The following is a 20,870-nucleotide window of genomic DNA, read 5'->3' on the forward strand; positions in this document are numbered from 1 at the left end:
GTATATACACTGACAGAACAATGCACGGCCGTCGACGGTGTCACCCTGGAGGAATGCAATACATACAAATGTAGGAAAGAGCGACAAGGTTTTGAAATACCAAATCGTCAAAAAACTGCTAAATATGTCATAGATTGATGATTACAAACTTTCACCAGAATTCAATTCTAGGGTTTTATTTTATTTGTCATTAACCCGAATAATATATTTATAGCAGAAGTCGCCAGACCGGCATTCGAACACTAGCCGCATACTCTTATCAAATACAGAGACTTATTTGTGGTTATAAAATTGTAGAGTGTAAAAAGACCAGACGGGACGTGTATGAAAAAAGGAATGGGCGAGAATAATGAAGAAAGGTGTATTTTTGAGACTTGTCGGCGTAGGAAGAATGACGGAAGCTTTACTATGGTGTATAAAGAAAGAGCGTATGGTATGTATAGCATTACTATTGCAACTATTAACATTTTATCTATATATAATTCAGTTTAGCTTGCAAAGAACATTTTCATAGTCCTCACAATTAAGTTTGAGAATTTCTTCTTTTTCATAGAGAAAAGCAATCAATGCATTTGAAACAGTCGAGAGATTATATAAATTGGTGATATAATATTTAGGATTAATTTAAATAGATGTTTTATATAATGGAGGTATGCTATTATTGTTATCACAATAAACTGCGAAGTGGTGGTCGGTTTATGATCAGAGAACACACACATGTTTGTGTTATATTTCCAACATAATAAGGTTCCATCGCAAACAAATATATTTCAATTTCCATTGTTCAAAATATTTCGTTTAAAATCTTATGTGTAAAATCAGTCTTATTCAGTAGCTGCCTTTATACTATAACAATGATGTTTGTGTTATTGCTGTGTATAGCGAGTAAGAGCCTCCTTGGACGTCGCTTTCCATTTGTGCAGGTTGTCCTATGGATGATAGAACATGTTTACGATTCGGGAAGAGAAATGCACTACCAAACCCAGACAAATGTACAGTGACGACCTGTAATAAAAGGAGAAATAAGAAAGGAGTGCCAAGTACTCTTTTAAAAGAGAATTATTTTGGTAAGAGTACATGCGATTTGGTTTTTTCCACGTGATTTGTAGGTTATGTTTTAATATTGAAACCAAAGCTTAGCAAATGCTGTACTCGTATAACAGTTAGCCATTATACTGTGTTGAACAGTTGTGAAAGGGATTACGGTCATATGGCATAAGTCATCGCCCGTTATGTGCCAGACTTTCCGGCAAGATGTTACAAAGCCATGGGTGTGATATATGTCCAAGTCAATGAAAACAATGTAACGCTATCTCGGAGAATTCCTTTGTATTCTTGATTTGGTGGAATAATTAATGAGTGATATGTGCGTGCTAAATAAGCAAATATTTTAGTAGACGTAATGGAATTAAGACATTGTTAATTTGTTACTTTTTCCTCAGATCTTTAATCAGACAAACTAAGAGAACGATATCGTGATCATGTGACAAAAATTTGACTAAGTTCATTCCCTACCACTTGTACTCACGTGACAAAAAGATCTGACGGAAGGTCAATACCTGACCACCTGTACTCACGTGACCTTGTTTTGTAACCTGGACCTGGAAATTAAAGGCTTACCTTTGCCACATTTTCGAAATAATATCTAAACCTATTTTCCACACACATATTGGCATAAATGTAAGCGTGTGCGAAATTTAAATGATGCTCTGAAAAAAAGTACCATTTATTTGTCGTGATATGAACGCGTCAGTGGATGTTACCGAGGAAGATTGATTGATTTCTATCATGTATTTGAATAAAATACCACCCGGTGCTATACACATATCGTACTAAACTTGTTCACGTGTACCAATTGTTTGCTGTGTCTGTCAGGGTGTCCACATGATGGGAAGTGTATGACGGACGATGAGACCAGGACCGAGAATTGTACTACCTATCGGTGTGAGCTAACAAAAGGACGCACGATGATGAAGTGGGCGATAATCCAAACAGGTAATCAACTGGAAACTAATGACATGGTATACACGTATAAATATACCAACATCAACACTACAAAAAATTAAGAGTTTAATATATGCTTTAATGTTTTAATATTATTCCGTATTTTAAAGTGAAAATTAAACGGCAAATAATCATACTGTTACACAAACATGAACTGAACACTAATCCATAACCATTGTATCAGACAATACCACAATGACCTGTGTTGTATTCCGGCTATAGTAACAATGAGGCCTACATTTTTGTAAAAATTAAAAAAACAGGCTGTAACACTGAAGAGGGCTGTAAGTACGATGGCGAGGAATGGTCCGACCTTGACGCTCCTTCCTGTGTTAAGAGACGCTGTGACGTCACGTATGACGGAAACAAATATACCAGATCAAATACTGTGGCAAAGCACGGTAAGATAAGAAAATATCTGAGAGTTGTCAAATTATTCCAAACCCATATAATCAAGATCATTTACGAAAAAGCTTTTACTTTCTATAATACAATATAAGAGGATGATTTACCCTTTGTGAAGGCTGCAGAGCAACTAGCGGTATGTGTTACTATGATGGCGAGACGTGGTCTGAAAGTGACTGTTACACAAGACGATGTGAAGTCAGTGAGACGGAGGATGGTAAATCGATGGCATCCACTAAAATTGATAGTGGAGGTAAGTTAAGTACATAGAGATTCCCCAAAACAAACTCGAGATTGATAAACATAAAACAGTCACTTAGTAACCGTAGTCTCGGATATCACACAAAACAAAAGTAAATAAAATATGCCAAAAATCTGATCAAAAGTAGACTCGCAATTCTGCTCCACTACGATGATCTTCATTACGCTCCAATACAAGTAATCCTAAACAATTGTAATTAGATTTAATAAAATGATTTATTCAAATGTCCAAACTTGTTTTACTTGTACAAGGATATACGTCACTGATTTGTCTCAACAGATACATAGTATTTCTCCACTTGTGGGTCCTTGATGTTCCACATCAATTTTACATCGTCAAAGAAGCTGTTAGGCATGTTAAAATATCACTTTCACACATAACATGATTTCAGGAGTTCCACATCAAAGGTTTCAGGTAACAGGGAACATCAAATTAATTTAGTCTTTTTAAAAAACTTAATCGCATGATAAGATACGCGCTTTCGACACTACGTTATCATAGAGATATGCAGGGCTGGTGCTACCATAGCGATGTTCAGAGCTGATTTTACCATAGCGATGTTCAGGGCTGATATTAACCTAACGATGTTCAGGTCTGATGTTACCATAGCGATGTTCAGGTCTAATGTTACCATAGCGATATTCAGGGCTGATGTTACCATAGCGATGTTCAGGGCTGACGTTACCATAGCGATGTTCAGGGCTGATGTTATCCTATCGATGTTCAGGTCTGATGTTACCATAGCGATGTTCAGGTCTGATGTTACTATATGATCAGGGCTGATGTTTCCATAGCGACGTTAAGGCTGATGTTACCATAGCGATGTTAAGAGCTGATGTTACCATAGTGATGTTCAGGGCTGATCTTACCATAAGCGATATTCAGGGCTGTTGTAACCATAGTGATGTTCAGGTCTAATGTTACCAAAGCAATGATTAGGGCTGTTGATACTATTGGGATGTTCAGGGCTGATGTTAACATAGCGATGTCCAGGTCTGATGTTACCACAACGATGTTCAGGGCCGATGTTACTATAACGATATTCAGGTCTGATGTTACGATAATGATGTTCAGGGATGATGTTACCATAGCGATGTTAAGGTCTGATGTAATCATAGCGATGTTCAGGTCTGATGTAACCATAGCGATGTTCAGGCCTGATGTTACCATAGCGTTGTTCAGGGCTTATGTGTTACTATAACGATGTTCTGGGCTGATGTTACCATAACAATGTTTAGGGCTAATGATACCATATCGATGTTCAGGGCTGATGTTACCATAGCGATGTTTGCAGCTGATATTACCATAAAGATGTTCAGGGCTGATGTTACCATAGCGATGGTCAGGGCTAATGTTACCAAAGCGATGATCAGGGCTGATGTTACAATAGAGATGTTCAAAGCGTATGTTACCATAGCGATGTTCAGAGCTTATGTTACCATAGCGATGTTCAGAGCTGATGTTTACCATAGCGATTTTTAGGGCTGATGTTACCATAGCGATGTTCAGATCTGGTGGTAAAATAACGATGTTCAGGGCTGATGTTTACTATAGTGATATTAAGGATTGATGTTACTATAACGGTGTTCAGGGCTGATGTTACTATAGCGATGGTCAGAGCTGATGTTACCATAGCGATGTTCAGGTCTGATGTTACCATAACGATGGTCAGGTCTGATGTTACTTTAACGATGTTCAGGTCTGATGGTACTATAACGATGTTCAAAGTTGATGTTATGTTAACAATGTTCAGGGCTGATGTTACCATCGCGATGTTCAGGGCTGTTTTTTACTATAAGGATGTTCAGGGCTGATATTACTATAGCGATGTTCTAGGCTGATGTTAACATAGCGATAATCAGAGCTGATGTAACCATAGCGATGTTCAGGTCGCATGTTGTTATAGCGATGTTCAGGGCTGATGTTACCATAGCGATGTTCAGAGCTTATGTTACCATAGCGATGTTCAGAGCTTATGTTACCATAGCGATGTTCAGAGTTTATGTTACCATAGCGATGTTCAGAGCTTATGTTACCATAGCAATGTTCAGAGCTGATTTTACCATAGCGATGTTCAGGGCTGATTTTAATATAGTGATGTTCAGGGCTGATGTTACCATAGCGATGTTCAGGTCTGATGCTACTATAGCAATGTTCAGAGCTGATGTTACCATAGCGATGTTCAGGGCTAATGTTACCATAGCGCTGTTCAGAGCTGATGATACCATAGCAATGTTCAGAGCTTATGTTACCATAGCGATATTCAGGGCTGATGTTACCATAGCGATGTTCAGGGCTGGTGTTACCATAGAGATGTTCAGAGTTTATGTTACCATAGCGATGTTCAGAGCTTATGTTACCATAGCAATGTTCAGAGCCGATGTTACCATAGCGATGTTCAGGGCTGATTTTACTATAGTGATGTTCAAGGCTGATGTTACCATAGCGATGTTCATGTCTGATGGTACTATAGCAATGTTTAGAGCTGATGTTACCATAGCGATGTTCAGGTCTGATGTTACTATAGTGATGTTCAGGGCTGATGTTACTATAGCGATGTTCAGGGTTGATGTAACCATAGCGATGGTCAGAGCTGATGTAACCATAGCGATGTTCAGGTCTGATGTTACCATAACGATGTTCAGGTCTTATGTTACTATAACGATGTTCAGGGCTGATGTTACCATAACGATGTTCAGGGCTGATGTTACTATGGTGATGTTCAGGGCTGATGTTACCATCGCGATGTTCAGGGCTGTTGGTACTATAGGGATGTTCAGGTCTGTTGTTACTTTATCGATATGCAGGGCTGATGTTACCATAGCGATGTTCAGGACTGATGTTATTATAGCGATGTTCAGGACTGATGTTATTATAGCGATGTTCAGGTCTGATGTTATTATAGCGATGTTCAGGACTGATGGTATTATAGCGATGTTCAGGACTGATATTATTATAGCGATGTTCAGAACTGATGTTATTATAGCGATGTTCAGGACTGATGGAATTATAGCGATGTTCATGACTGATGTTATTATAGCGATGTTCAGGTCTGATGGTACTATAACGATGTTCAGGTCTGATGTTATCATAGCGATGTTCAGGACTGATAATCCTGATCACTTCCACTGATGAATCAAATGGTTCAAAGTAACAAAGAAATGAACTGAAAGTACTTTGGACAGGTCAACATTAAAGATGGTGTTTTATTCATGTGCGTAAGGAAATGTCTTCGTTTAGGTGGATTAATTATCTGATAATGCTCTAGCTGGCGTTGGCAGATTGATATCAGTACAAATGTTATCATGACGATGATAGGTCCCTGAGGACGCTTGGGCCATACTATATATCTCATAATTTATCTGATTAGGGATAGGGCATACCACCAAAATATTTCTTGATAATAAGGTATTAATCATTAATAATATACAGGGAAATGTTTATCTGCTATTCAATAAGTCATCTATATTCATCAAATAGATATATTATGTTAATTACCCTCTAATGTTTTGTTAATGAAATATCTTACTTGTATTCAGGATATATATTATTGATTATATCTGGTGCTTTATATATGATACTAGATATTTTGAATAAATCAGATAGTTTAAATACTGACACTACTGTCTCCTTTTCCTGTGAATGTTTTGTGTGTTGAATGACGTTGACTTTTTTTATCAGTTTGTAAGGATGCTGATGGGTCGTGCAAGAGTTATGGCGAGTCATTTAAATACAGGGCGGGAAGTGAACTTCTTGACTACTGTGTGTGCGAGAAAACCACCTCTGAAAGCGGATACCCCCAAGGAAGTCCAAAGTGTGCAGTTCCGTAATCATTATGAACACCTAGGAATACACAACGTCTGGATAAATGAATTGTTGTAGCTGCCATATTATTGCTATAAGTAATTGATATAGTCACTCCGTATCAATTAAATACACATATTCCTGTTAAGTTGACTTCCTTATATTTACATTCACTTGGAAAACGTTATAGACGGAATCGCTGCATGTTATACGGGTAACTATGATATTTGTTTACTTTAAAAACCTTTCATATCATAGCTATAAAATTATGCCCTTTATCCTCCGGAATGCAATATTAAAGAGTATAGAATTAATGTGAGGAGCCTGTATGTGAAAGTTTAATTATTCATCTGAAACAGGAATACTAGACCAAGCAGTTTTTGTCCGTCCGTTCACAATACACGCCAAACATATACGGCACATTTCAATCTCAAAAGAGAAATGGATATGCCTCTTGAACACAATCAATTCAACTTCAACAATGTAAAACTAGTCTGAGTACTAATGAATGCTGATCATAAAACTGTTTTTTATTCCTCGGACTCATCTCATACAGCACAGGGTTCATTAAATGACGGGGTTTCTGTTTTTGGAAGATACTGAATATTGGTGTTGCATCTCTCAAGCTAAAATCCAAGTCCCATACAATCAGGTAAATCAGTCATTCCAATTCTTTTATCAGGAATTACACAAGAAACAGTTTTTTTTAAATGCAAACGCAGTGATGTTAAGTCTATATCGTTGTCTGCTGTATTTGAATCGAAAGTAGAAAAGAAAAAAGGTCGAACATGATCACTGAAGGATTTCACACGAGTAGCACCAAAGGTCGACATGGTTACTGAAAGATTCATAAGTAGCTACAAAGGTCGACATGGTTACTGAAAGATTCATGAGTAGCACAAAGGTACGACAAAGTTACTGAAGGACACATGAGTAGCACAAAGGTCGACATGGTTACTGAAAGATTCATGAGTAGCACAATGGTGGTCGACATGGTTACTGAAAGATTCACCGAGTAGCACAAGGGTCGACAAAGTTACTGAAGACAACACATGGAGTAGCACAAAGGTCAACATGGTTACTGAAGGACATCACTGTGTAGCACTAATGTCGACATGGTTACTGAAGGATTCACGAGTAGCACAAAGATCGAAATGGTTACTTGAAGAACTCATGAAGTAGCACAAAGGTCGAATGGTTACTGAAAGACTCTATGAATAGCGCACAAAGGTCGACATGGTTACTGAAAGATTCTTGAGTAGCACAAAGGTCGAAATGGTTACTGAAAGATTTCATAAGTAGCACAAAGGTCGAATGGTTACTGAAAAATTCATAAGTAGCACAAGGTCGACATGGTTATTGAAGGATTCATGAGTAGCACAAGGTCGACATGGTTATAGAAGGATTCACATGTAGCACAAAGGTCGACATGGTTATAGAAGGATTCACGATGTAGCACAAAGGTCGACATGTTTACTGAAAGATTCTTGAGTAGCACAAAGGTCGACTTGGTTATTGAAGGATTCACGAGTAGCACAAAGGTCGACATGGAAACTGAAGGATTCACGAAGAGCACAAAGGTCGACATGGTTACTGAAAGGATTCATAAGTAGCACAAAGGTCGACATGGTTATTGAAGGATTCATAAGTAGCACAAAGGTCGACATGGTTACTGAAGATTCATGAGTAGCACAAAGGTCGACATGGTTACTGAAGGACACATGAGTAGCACAAAGGTCGACATGGTTATTGAAGGATTCATAATTAGCACAATGGTCGACATGGTTTATAGAAGGACACGTGAGTAGCACAAAGGTCGACATGGTTACTGAAAGATTCATGAGTAGCACAATGGTCGACATGGTTATAGAAGGATTCACGAGTAGCACAAAGGTCGACATGGTTATAGAATGGACTAAGAGTAGCACAAAGGTCGACATGGTTATAGAAGGATTCATGAGTAGCACAAAGGTCGACAAAGTTACTGAAGGACACATCAGTAGCACAAAGGTCGACATTGTTATTGAAGGATTCATGTAAGTAGCACAAATAGTCGACAAAGTTATATGAAGGACACATCAGTAGCACAACAAGGTCGACATGGTTATGAAGGGAGGTCGTAAGTAGCACAAAGGTCGACATGGTTATAGAAGGATTCACGAGTAAGCACAAAGGTCAACATGGTTATAGAAGGATTCACGAGTAGCACAAAGGTCGACAAGGTTATAGAAGGATTCACGAGTAGTAGCACAAAGGTCGACATGGTTATATAGGATTCACGAGTAAGTACAAAGGTCGACATGGTTATAGAAAGGATTCACGAGTAGCACAAAGGTCGACATGGTTATAGAAGGATTCACGTGTAGCACAAAGGTCGACATGGTTATAGAAGGATTCACGAGTAGCACAAAGGTCGACATGGTTATAGAAGGATTAAATGAGTAGCACAAAGGTCGACATGCTTACTGAAGGTTTAATGAATAGCACAAATGGTGGTCGACATGCTTACTGAAAGGATTCATGAATAGCACAAAGGTTGGTCGACACTGTGCTTACTGAAAGAATTTTCGTGGTAGCTCCAAAAGGTTTCGAAATTGTTACTGAAGGATTCATAAGTAGCACAAAGGTCGACATGGTTACTGAAGGATTCATGAGTAGCACAAAGGTCGAAATGGTTACTGAAAGATTCATGAATTGCACAAAGGGGGTCGACATGTTTACTGAAAGATTCACGAGTTGCACAAAGGTCGACATGGTTATAGAAGGATTCACGTGATAACACACAAGGTCGACATGTGGTTACTGAAGAATTCACGAGTAGCACAAATGGTCGACATGTTTACTGAAGGATTCACGAGTAGCACAAAGGTCGACATGGTTACTGAAAGATTCTTGAGTAGCACAAAGGTCGACTTGGTTATTGAAGGATTCACGAGTAGCACAAAGGTCGGACATGGTAACTGAAGGATTCACGACTAGCACAAAGGTCGACATGGTTACTGAAGTGATTCATAAGTAGGCACAAAAGGTCGACATTGGTTATAGAGAGGATTCATTAAGTAGCAAAAAAGGTCGACATGAGTTACTGAAGGATTACGAAGTAGAATCAAGGTCGAAATGTTTACTGTTGGATTCTCGCCAGTTGCACCAAACGGTGGCATGGTTACTGTAAAGATTCTTGAGTAGCACAAAAAGGTCAGACTTGGTTTTTGAAAGATTCTACGAGTAGCAAAAAGGTCGACATGTAACTGAAGGATTCACGAGTAGCACAAAGGTCGACATGGTTACTGAAGGATTCATGAGTAGCACAAAGGTCGACATGGTTACTGAAGGATTCATAAGTAGCACAAAGGTCGACATGGTTACTGAAGTGGATTCTGAGTAGCACAAAGGTCGACATGGTTACTGAAGGACAACATGAATAGCACAAAGGTCGACATGGTTATTGAAGGATTTCATAATTAGCACAATGGTCGACATGGTTATAGAAGGATTCACGAGTAGCACAAAGGTCGACATGGTTACTGAAAGATTCATGGTAGCACAAAGGTCGACTTGGTTTACTGAAAGACACATGAGTAGCACAAAGGTTCGACATGGTTATTGAAAGGATTCACGAGTAGCACAAAGGTCGGACATGGTTATAGAAGGGACTCATGAGTAGCACAAAAGTCGACATGGTTACTGAAGGATTCATGAGTAGCACAAAGGTCGACCAAAGTTCCTGACACATGGTAGTACAGAAGCGTTCGACATGGTGAAGGACGTAGTAGCACAAAGTCGACATGGTTATAGAAGGGATTCGTACGAGTAGCACAAAAGGTCGACATGGTTATTGAAGATTCACAGAGTAGCACAAAGGTTCGACATGGATTTATAGAAGGATTACGAGTAGCACAAAGGTCGACATGGTTATAGTAGGATTCACGAGTAGCACAAAGGTCGACATGGTTACTGAAGGATTCACGAGTAGCACAAAGGTCGACATGGTTACTGAAGGATTCATGAGTAGCACAAAGGTCGACATGGTTACTGAAGGATTCATGAATAGCACAAAGGTGGTCGACATGGTTACTGAAAAATTCACGAGTAGCACAAAGGTCGAAATGGTTACTGAAGGATTCACGAGTAGCACAAAGGTCGACATGGGTTTATGAAGGATTCATGATCACGAGTTAGCACAAACGCACAAAGGTCGACATGGTTACTGAAGGATTCACGAGTAGCACAAAGGTCGACATGGTTACTGAAGGATTCACGAGTAGCACAAAGGTCGACATGGTTACTGAAGGATTCACGAGTAGCACAAAGGTCGACATGGTTACTGAAGGATTCATGAGTAGCACAAAGGTCGACAATGGTTACTGAATAGATTCTGGTAATGATTAGCACAAAGGGGGTCGAATGTTTACTGAAAAGAGTCACGAGTTGCACAAAGGTTCGAACATGGTTTATAGAAGGATTCACGAGTAGCACAAAGGTCGACATGGTTACCTGAAGGATCTCGAGTAGCACAAAGGTCGACATGTTTTACTGAAGGATTCACGTAGTAGCACAAAGGTCGACATGGTTACTGAAGGATTCACGAGTAGCACAAAGGTCGACATGGTTACTGAAGGATTCATGAGTAGCACAAAGGTCGAACATGTCGACCTTTGTGCTACTCATGAATCCTTCTAGTAACCATGTCGACCTTTGTGCTACTCGTGAATCCTTCGTATAACCATGTCGACCATTGTGCTAATTATGAATCCTTCAATAACCATGTCGACCTTTGTGCTACTCATGTGTCCTTCAGTAACCATGTCGACCTTTGTGCTACTCATGAATCCTTCAGTAACCATGTCGACCTTTGTGCTACTTATGAATCCTTCAATAACCATGTCGACCTTTGTGCTACTTATGAATCCTTCAGTAACCATGTCGACCTTTGTGCTACTCGTGAATCCTTCAATAACCATGTCGACCTTTGTGCTACTCATGAATCCTTCAGTAACCATGTCGACCTTTGTGCTACTCGTGAATCCTTCAGTAACCATGTCGACCTTTGTGCTACTCGTGAATCCTTCTATAACCATGTCGACCTTTGTGCTACTCGTGAATCTTTCAGTAACCATGTCGACCACCTTTGTGCTACTCGTGAATCCTTCATAACCATGTCGACCTTTGTGCTACTCATGAATCCTTCTATAACCATGTCGACCTTTGTGCTACTCGTGAATCTTCTATAACCATGTCGACTTGTGCTACTCGTGAATCCTTCATAACCATGTCGACCTTTGTGCTACTCGTGAATCCTTCAGTAACCATTGTCGACCTTTGTGCTACTCGTGAATCCTTCAATAACCAAGTCGACCTTTGTGCTACTCAAGAATCTTTCAGTAACCATGTCGACCTTTGTGCTACTCATGAATCCTTCAGTAACCATGTCGACCTTTGTGCTACTCGTGAATCCTTCAGTAACCATGTCGACCTTTGTGCTACTCGTGAATCCTTCAGTAACCATGTCGACCTTTGTGCTACTCGTGAATCCTTCAGTAACCATGTCGACCTTTGTGCTACTCGTGAATCCTTCTATAACCATGTCGACCTTTGTGCTACTCGTGAATCCTTCTATAACCATGTCGACCTTTGTGCTACTCGTGAATCCTTCTATAACCATGTCGACCTTTGTGCTACTCATGAATCCTTCAGTAACCATGTCGACCTTTGTGCTACTCGTGAATCCTTCTATAACCATGTCGACCTTTGTGCTACTTATGAATCCTTCAATAACCATGTCGACCTTTGTGCTACTCGTGAATCCTTCTATAACCATGTCGACCTTTGTGCTACTCGTGAATCCTTCAGTAACCATGTCGACCTTTGTGCTACTCATGAATCCTTCAGTAACCATGTCGACCACCTTTGTGCTATTCATGAATCCTTCAGTAACCATGTCGACCTTTGTGCTACTCATGAATCCTTCAGTAACCATGTCGACCTTTGTGCTACTCATGAATCCTTCAGTAACCATGTCGACCTTTGTGCTACTCGTGAATCCTTCTATAACCATGTCGACCTTTGTGCTACTCGTGAATCCTTCTATAACCATGTCGACCTTTGTGCTACTCGTGAATCCTTCTATAACCATGTCGACCTTTGTGCTACTCGTGAATCCTTCTATAACCATGTCGACCTTTGTGCTACTCGTGAATCCTTCTATAACCATGTCGACCTTTGTGCTACTTATGAATCCTTCAATAACCATGTCGACCTTTGTGCTACTCATGTGTCCTTCAGTAACCATGTCGACCTTTGTGCTACTTATGAATCCTTCAATAACCATGTCGACCTTTGTGCTACTCATGAATCCTTCAGTAACCATGTCGACCTTTGTGCTACTCATGAATCCTTCAGTAACCATGTCGACCTTTGTGCTACTCGTGAATCCTTCAGTAACCATGTCGACCTTTGTGCTACTCATGAATCCTTCTATAACCATGTCGACCTTTGTGCTACTCATGAATCCTTCTATAACCATGTCGACCTTTGTGCTACTCGTGAATCCTTCTAGTAACCATGTCGACCTTTGTGCTACTCGTGAATCCTTCTATAACCATGTCGACCTTTGTGCTACTCGTGAATCCTTCTATAACCATGTCGACCTTTGTGCTACTCGTGAATCCTTCTATAACCATGTCGACCTTTGTGCTACTCATGAATCCTTCAGTAACCATGTCGACCTTTGTGCTACTTATGAATCCTTCAATAACCATGTCGACCTTTGTGCTACTCATGAATCTTTCAGTAACCATGTCGACCTTTGTGCTACTCGTGAATCCTTCAGTAACCATGTCGACCTTTGTGCTACTTGTGAATCCTTCTATAACCATGTCGACCTTTGTGCTACTCATGAATCCTTCAGTAACCATGTCGACCTTTGTGCTACTCAGAATCCTTCAGTAACCATGTCGACCTTTGTGCTACTCATGAATCCTTCATAACCATGTCGACCTTTGTGCTACTCATGAATCCTTCAGTAACCATGTCGACCTTTGTGCTACTCATGAATCCTTCAGTAACCATGTCGACCTTTGTGCTACTCGTGAATCCTTCAGTAACCATGTCGACCTTTGTGCTACTCATGAATCCTTCAGTAACCATGTCGACCTTTGTGCTACTCATGAATCCTTCAGTAACCATGTCGACCTTTGTGCTACTCATGAATCCTTCAGTAACCATGTCGACCTTTGTGCTACTCATGAATCCTTCTATAACCATGTCGACCTTTGTGCTACTCGTGAATCCTTCTATAACCATGTCGACCTTTGTGCTACTCGTGAATCCTTCTATAACCATGTCGACCTTTGTGCTACTCGTGAATCCTTCTATAACCATGTCGACCTTTGTGCTACTCATGAATCCTTCTATAACCATGTCGACCTTTGTGCTACTCGTGAATCCTTCTATAACCATGTCGACCTTTGTGCTACTCGTGAATCCTTCTATAACCATGTCGACCTTTGTGCTACTCATGAATCCTTCAGTAACCATGTCGACCTTTGTGCTACTCATGAATCCTTCAGTAACCATGTCGACCTTTGTGCTACTCGTGAATCCTTCTATAACCATGTCGACCTTTGTGCTACTTATGAATCCTTCAGTAACCATGTCGACCTTTGTGCTACTCGTGAATCCTTCTATAACCATGTCGACCTTTGTGCTACTTATGAATCCTTCTATAACCATGTCGACCTTTGTGCTACTCATGTGTCCTTCAGTAACCATGTCGACCTTTGTGCTACTCGTGAATCCTTCTATAACCATGTCGACCATTGTGCTAATTATGAATCCTTCAATAACCGTGTCGACCTTTGTGCTACTCATATGTCCTTCAGTAACCATGTCGACCTTTGTGCTACTCATGAATCCTTCAGTAACCATGTCGACCTTTGTGCTACTCGTGAATCCTTCTATAACCATGTCGACCTTTGTGCTACTCATGAATCCTTCAATAACCATGTCGACCTTTGTGCTACTCATGAATCCTTCTATAACCATGTCGACCTTTGTGCTACTCGTGAATCCTTCTATAACCATGTCGACCTTTGTGCTACTCATGAATCCTTCAGTAACCATGTCGACCTTTGTGCTACTCATGAATCCTTCAGTAACCATGTCGACCTTTGTGCTACTCATGAATCCTTCTATAACCATGTCGACTTTTGTGCTACTCGTGAATCCTTCTATAACCATGTCGACCTTTGTGCTACTCATGAATCCTTCAGTAACCATGTCGACCTTTGTGCTACTCATGAATCCTTCAATAACCATGTCGACCTTTGTGCTACTCATTTGTAATTCAGTAACCATGTCGACCTTTGTGCTACTCGTGAGTCCTTCTATAACCATGTCGACCTTTGTGCTACTCGTGAATCCTTCTATAACCATGTCGACCTTTGTGCTACTCGTGAATCCTTCTATAACCATGTCGACCTTTGTGCTACTCGTGAATCCTTCTATAACCATGTCGACCTTTGTGCTACTCATGAATCCTTCAGTAACCATGTCGACCTTTGTGCTACTCGTGAATCCTTCTATAACCATGTCGACCTTTGTGCTACTCGTGAATCCTTCAGTAACCATGTCGACCTTTGTGCTACTCATGAATCCTTCAGTAACCATGTCGACCTTTGTGCTACTCATGAATCCTTCAGTAACCATGTCGACCTTTGTGCTACTCATGAATCCTTCAGTAACCATGTCGACCTTTGTGCTACTCATGAATCCTTCAGTAACCATGTCGACCTTTGTGCTACTCGTGAATCCTTCAGTAACCATGTCGACCTTTGTGCTACTCATGAATCCTTCAGTAACCATGTCGACCTTTGTGCTACTCATGAATCCTTCAGTAACCATGTCGACCTTTGTGCTACTCGTGAATCCTTCAGTAACCATGTCGACCTTTGTGCTATTCATGAATCCTTCAGTAACCATGTCGACCTTTGTGCTACTCGTGAATCCTTCTATAACCATGTCGACCTTTGTGCTACTCGTGAATCCTTCTATAACCATGTCGACCTTTGTGCTACTCATGAATCCTTCAGTAACCATGTCGACCTTTGTGCTACTCGTGAATCCTTCTATAACCATGTCGACCTTTGTGCTACTCGTGAATCCTTCTATAACCATGTCGACCTTTGTGCTACTCGTGAATCCTTCAGTAACCATGTCGACCTTTGTGCTACTCGTGAATCCTTCTATAACCATGTCGACCTTTGTGCTACTCGTGAATCCTTCTATAACCATGTCGACCTTTGTGCTACTCGTGAATCCTTCTATAACCATGTCGACCTTTGTGCTACTCATGAATCCTTCAGTAACCATGTCGACCTTTGTGCTACTCATGAATCCTTCTATAACCATGTCGACCTTTGTGCTACTCATGAATCCTTCAGTAACCATGTCGACCTTTGTGCTACTCGTGAATCCTTCAGTAACCATGTCGACCTTTGTGCTACTCGTGAATCCTTCTATAACCATGTCGACCTTTGTGCTACTCGTGAATCCTTCTAAAACCATGTCGACCTTTGTGCTACTCGTGAATCCTTCAGTAACCATGTCGACCTTTGTGCTACTCATGAATCCTTCTGTAACCATGTCGACCTTTGTGCTACTCGTGAATCCTTCATAACCATGTCGACCTTTGTGCTACTGTGAATCTTCATAACCATGTCGACCTTTGTGCTACTCATGAATCTTCAGTAACCATGTCGACCTTTGTGCTACTATGAATCCTTCAGTAACCATGTCGACCTTTGTGCTACTCGTGAATCCTTCATAACCATGTCGACCTTTGTGCTACTCATGAATCCTTCAGTAACCATGTCGACCTTTGTGCTACTCGTGAATCCTTCTATAACCATGTCGACCTTTGTGCTACTCGTGAATCCTTCAGTAACCATGTCGACCTTTGTGCTACTCGTGAATCCTTCAGTAACCATGTCGACCTTTGTGCTACTTATGAATCCTTCTATAACCATGTCGACCTTTGTGCTACTCATGAATCTTTCAGTAACCATGTCGACCTTTGTGCTACTCGTGAATCCTTCAGTAACCATGTCGACCTTTGTGCTACTCGTGAATCCTTCAATAACCATGTCGACCTTTGTGCTACTCATGAATCCTTCAGTAACCATGTCGACCTTTGTGCTACTCATGAATCCTTCAGTAACCATGTCGACCTTTGTGCTACTCATGAATCCTTCAGTAACCATGTCGACCTTTGTGCTACTCGTGAATCCTTCTATAACCATGTCGACCTTTGTGCTACTCGTGAATCCTTCTATAACCATGTCGACCTTTGTGCTACTCGTGAATCCTTCTATAACCATGTCGACCTTTGTGCTACTCGTGAATCCTTCTATAACCATGTCGACCTTTGTGCTACTCGTGAATCCTTCTATAACCATGTCGACCTTTGTGCTACTCGTGAATCCTTCTATAACCATGTCGACCTTTGTGCTACTCGTGAATCCTTCTATAACCATGTCGACCTTTGTGCTACTCTTGAATCCTTTATAACCATGTCGACCTTTGTGCTACTCGTGAATCCTTCATAACCATGTCGACCTTTGTGCTACTCATGAATCCTTCAGTAACCATGTCGACCTTTGTGCTACTCATGAATCCTTCAGTAACCATGTCGACCTTTGTGCTACTCATGAATCCTTCAGTAACCATGTCGACCTTTGTGCTACTCATGAATCCTTCTATAACCATGTCGACCTTTGTGCTACTCGTGAATCCTTCTATAACCATGTCGACCTTTGTGCTACTCGTGAATCTTTCAGTAACCATGTCGACCTTTGTGCTACTCGTGAATCCTTCTATAACCATGTCGACCTTTGTGCTACTCGTGAATCCTTCTATAACCATGTCGACCTTTGTGCTACTCGTGAATCCTTCTATAACCATGTCGACCTTTGTGCTACTCATGAATCTTTCAGTAACCATGTCGACCTTTGTGCTACTCGTGAATCCTTCTATAACCATGTCGACCTTTGTGCTACTTATGAATCCTTCAATAACCATGTCGACCTTTGTGCTACTCATGTGTCCTTCAGTAACCATGTCGACCTTTGTGCTACTCATGAATTCTTCAGTAACCATGTCGACCTTTGTGCTACTCATGAATCCTTCAGTAACCATGTCGACCTTTGTGCTACTCGTGAATCCTTCAGTAACCATGTCGACCTTTGTGCTACTCGTGAATCCTTCAGTAACCATGTCGACCTTTGTGCTACTCATGAATCCTTCAGTAACCATGTCGACCTTTGTGCTACTCGTGAATCCTTCTATAACCATGTCGACCTTTGTGCTACTCGTGAATGAATCCTTCTATAACCATGTCGACCTTTGTGCTACTCGTGAATCCTTCTATAACCATGTCGACCTTTGTGCTACTCGTGAATCCTTCTATAACCATGTCGACCTTTGTGCTACTCATGAATCCTTCTATAACCATGTCGACCTTTGTGCTACTCATGAATCCTTCAGTAACCATGTCGACCTTTGTGCTACTCGTGAATCCTTCTATAACCATGTCGACCTTTGTGCTACTCGTGAATCTTTCAGTAACCATGTCGACCTTTGTGCTACTCATGAATCCTTCAGTAACCATGTCGACCTTTGTGCTACTTATGAATCCTTCAGTAACCATTTCGACCTTTGTGCTACTCGTGAATCTTTCAGTAACCATGTCGACCACCTTTGTGCTATTCATGAATCCTTCAGTAACCATGTCGACCTTTGTGCTACTCATGAATCCTTCAGTAACCATGTCGACCTTTGTGCTACTCGTGAATCCTTCAGTAACCATGTCGACCTTTGTGCTACTCATGAATCCTTCAGTAACCATGTCGACCTTTGTGCTACTCGTGAATCCTTCTATAACCATGTCGACCTTTGTGCTACTCGTGAATCCTTCTATAACCATGTCGACCTTTGTGCTACTCGTGAATCCTTCTATAACCATGTCGACCTTTGTGCTACTCGTGAATCCTTCTATAACCATGTCGACCTTTGTGCTACTCGTGAATCCTTCTATAACCATGTCGACCTTTGTGCTACTCGTGAATCCTTCTATAACCATGTCGACCTTTGTGCTACTCATGAATCCTTCAGTAACCATGTCGACCTTTGTGCTACTCGTGAATCCTTCTATAACCATGTCGACCTTTGTGCTACTTATGAATCCTTCAATAACCATGTCGACCTTTGTGCTACTCATGAATCCTTCAGTAACCATGTCGACCTTTGTGCTACTCATGAATCCTTCAGTAACCATGTCGACCTTTGTGCTACTCATGAATCCTTCAGTAACCATGTCGACCTTTGTGCTACTCGTGAATCCTTCAGTAACCATGTCGACCTTTGTGCTACTCGTGAATCCTTCTATAACCATGTCGACCTTTGTGCTACTCGTGAATCCTTCAGTAACCATGTCGACCTTTGTGCTACTCGTGAATCCTTCTATAACCATGTCGACCTTTGTGCTACTCATGAATCCTTCAGTAACCATGTCGACCTTTGTGCTACTCGTGAATCCTTCAGTAACCATGTCGACCTTTGTGCTACTCGTGAATCCTTCAGTAACCATGTCGACCTTTGTGCTACTCATGAATCCTTCAGTAACCATGTCGACCTTTGTGCTACTCATGAATCCTTCAGTAACCATGTCGACCTTTGTGCTACTCGTGAATCCTTCAGTAACCATGTCGACCTTTGTGCTACTCGTGAATCCTTCTATAACCATGTCGACCTTTGTGCTACTCGTGAATCCTTCTATAACCATGTCGACCTTTGTGCTACTCATGAATCCTTCAGTAACCATGTCGACCTTTGTGCTACTCGTGAATCCTTCTATAACCATGTCGACCTTTGTGCTACTCGTGAATCCTTCTATAACCATGTCGACCTTTGTGCTACTCATGAATCCTTCAGTAACCATGTCGACCTTTGTGCTACTCGTGAATCCTTCTATAACCATGTCGACCTTTGTGCTACTCATGAATCCTTCAGTAACCATGTCGACCTTTGTGCTACTCATGTCCTTCAGAATCCATGTCGACCTTTGTGCTACTCGTGAATCCTTCAGTAACCATGTCGACCTTTGTGCTACTCATGAATCCTTCAGTAACCATGTCGACCTTTGTGCTACTCATGAATCCTTCTATAACCATGTCGACCTTTGTGCTACTCATGAATCCTTCAGTAACCATGTCGACCTTTGTGCTACTCGTGAATCCTTCTATAACCATGTCGACCTTTGTGCTACTCGTGAATCCTTCTATAACCATGTCGACCTTTGTGCTACTCGTGAATCCTTCTATAACCATGTCGACCTTTGTGCTACTCGTGAATCCTTCTATAACCATGTCGACCTTTGTGCTACTCGTGAATCCTTCTATAACCATGTCGACCTTTGTGCTACTCATGAATCTTTCAGTAACCATGTCGACCTTTGTGCTACTCGTGAATCCTTCAGTAACCATGTCGACCTTTGTGCTACTCGTGAATCCTTCTATAACCATGTCGACCTTTGTGCTACTCATGAATCCTTCAGTAACCATGTCGACCTTTGTGCTACTCATGAATCCTTCAGTAACCATGTCGACCTTTGTGCTACTTATGAATCCTTCAGTAACCATTTCGACCTTTGTGCTACTCGTGAATCTTTCAGTAACCATGTCGACCACCTTTGTGCTATTCATGAATCCTTCAGTAACCATGTCGACCTTTGTGCTACTCGTGAATCCTTCAGTAACCATGTCGACCTTTGTGCTACTCGTGAATCCTTCTATAACCATGTCGACCTTTGTGCTACTCGTGAATCTTTCAGTAACCATGTCGACCACCTTTGTGCTATTCATGAATCTTTCAGTAACCATGTCGACCTTTGTGCTACTCATGAATCCTTCAGTAACCATGTCGACCTTTGTGCTACTCATGAATCCTTCAGTAACCATGTCGACCTTTGTGCTACTCGTGAATCCTTCTATAACCATGTCGACCTTTGTGCTACTCGTGAATCCTTCTATAACCATGTCGACCTTTGTGCTACTCGTGAATCCTTCTATAACCATGTCGACCTTTGTGCTACTCATGAATCTTTCAGTAACCATGTCGACCTTTGTGCTACTCGTGAATCCTTCTATAACCATGTCGACCTTTGTGCTACTCGTGAATCCTTCTATAACCATGTCGACCTTTGTGCTACTCGTGAATCCTTCAGTAACCATGTCGACCTTTGTGCTACTCATGAATCCTTCAGTAACCATGTCGACCTTTGTGCTACTCATGAATCCTTCAGTAACCATGTCGACCTTTGTGCTACTCATGAATCCTTCTA

The 20,870-nt window shown here is 41.1% G+C and overlaps 1 protein-coding gene across 1 annotated transcript; it reads left to right on the top strand.

The window, feature by feature from the left end:
* The first annotated feature begins 315 nt into the window (after positions 1-315).
* LOC138317070 (uncharacterized) lies at positions 316-6,544 on the top strand. Its single transcript, XM_069258691.1, has 6 exons — positions 316-433; positions 924-1,067; positions 1,876-1,995; positions 2,268-2,405; positions 2,528-2,662; positions 6,353-6,544. Exons 1-6 carry the CDS (start codon positions 325-327, stop codon positions 6,499-6,501), a joined length of 795 nt encoding a protein of 264 aa, XP_069114792.1. The 5' UTR covers positions 316-324; the 3' UTR covers positions 6,502-6,544.
* Positions 6,545-20,870: the final 14,326 nt, after the last annotated feature.

This window comes from Argopecten irradians, chromosome 2 (genome assembly GCF_041381155.1).
Source record: "Argopecten irradians isolate NY chromosome 2, Ai_NY, whole genome shotgun sequence".
Lineage (NCBI taxonomy): Eukaryota > Metazoa > Mollusca > Bivalvia > Pectinida > Pectinidae > Argopecten > Argopecten irradians.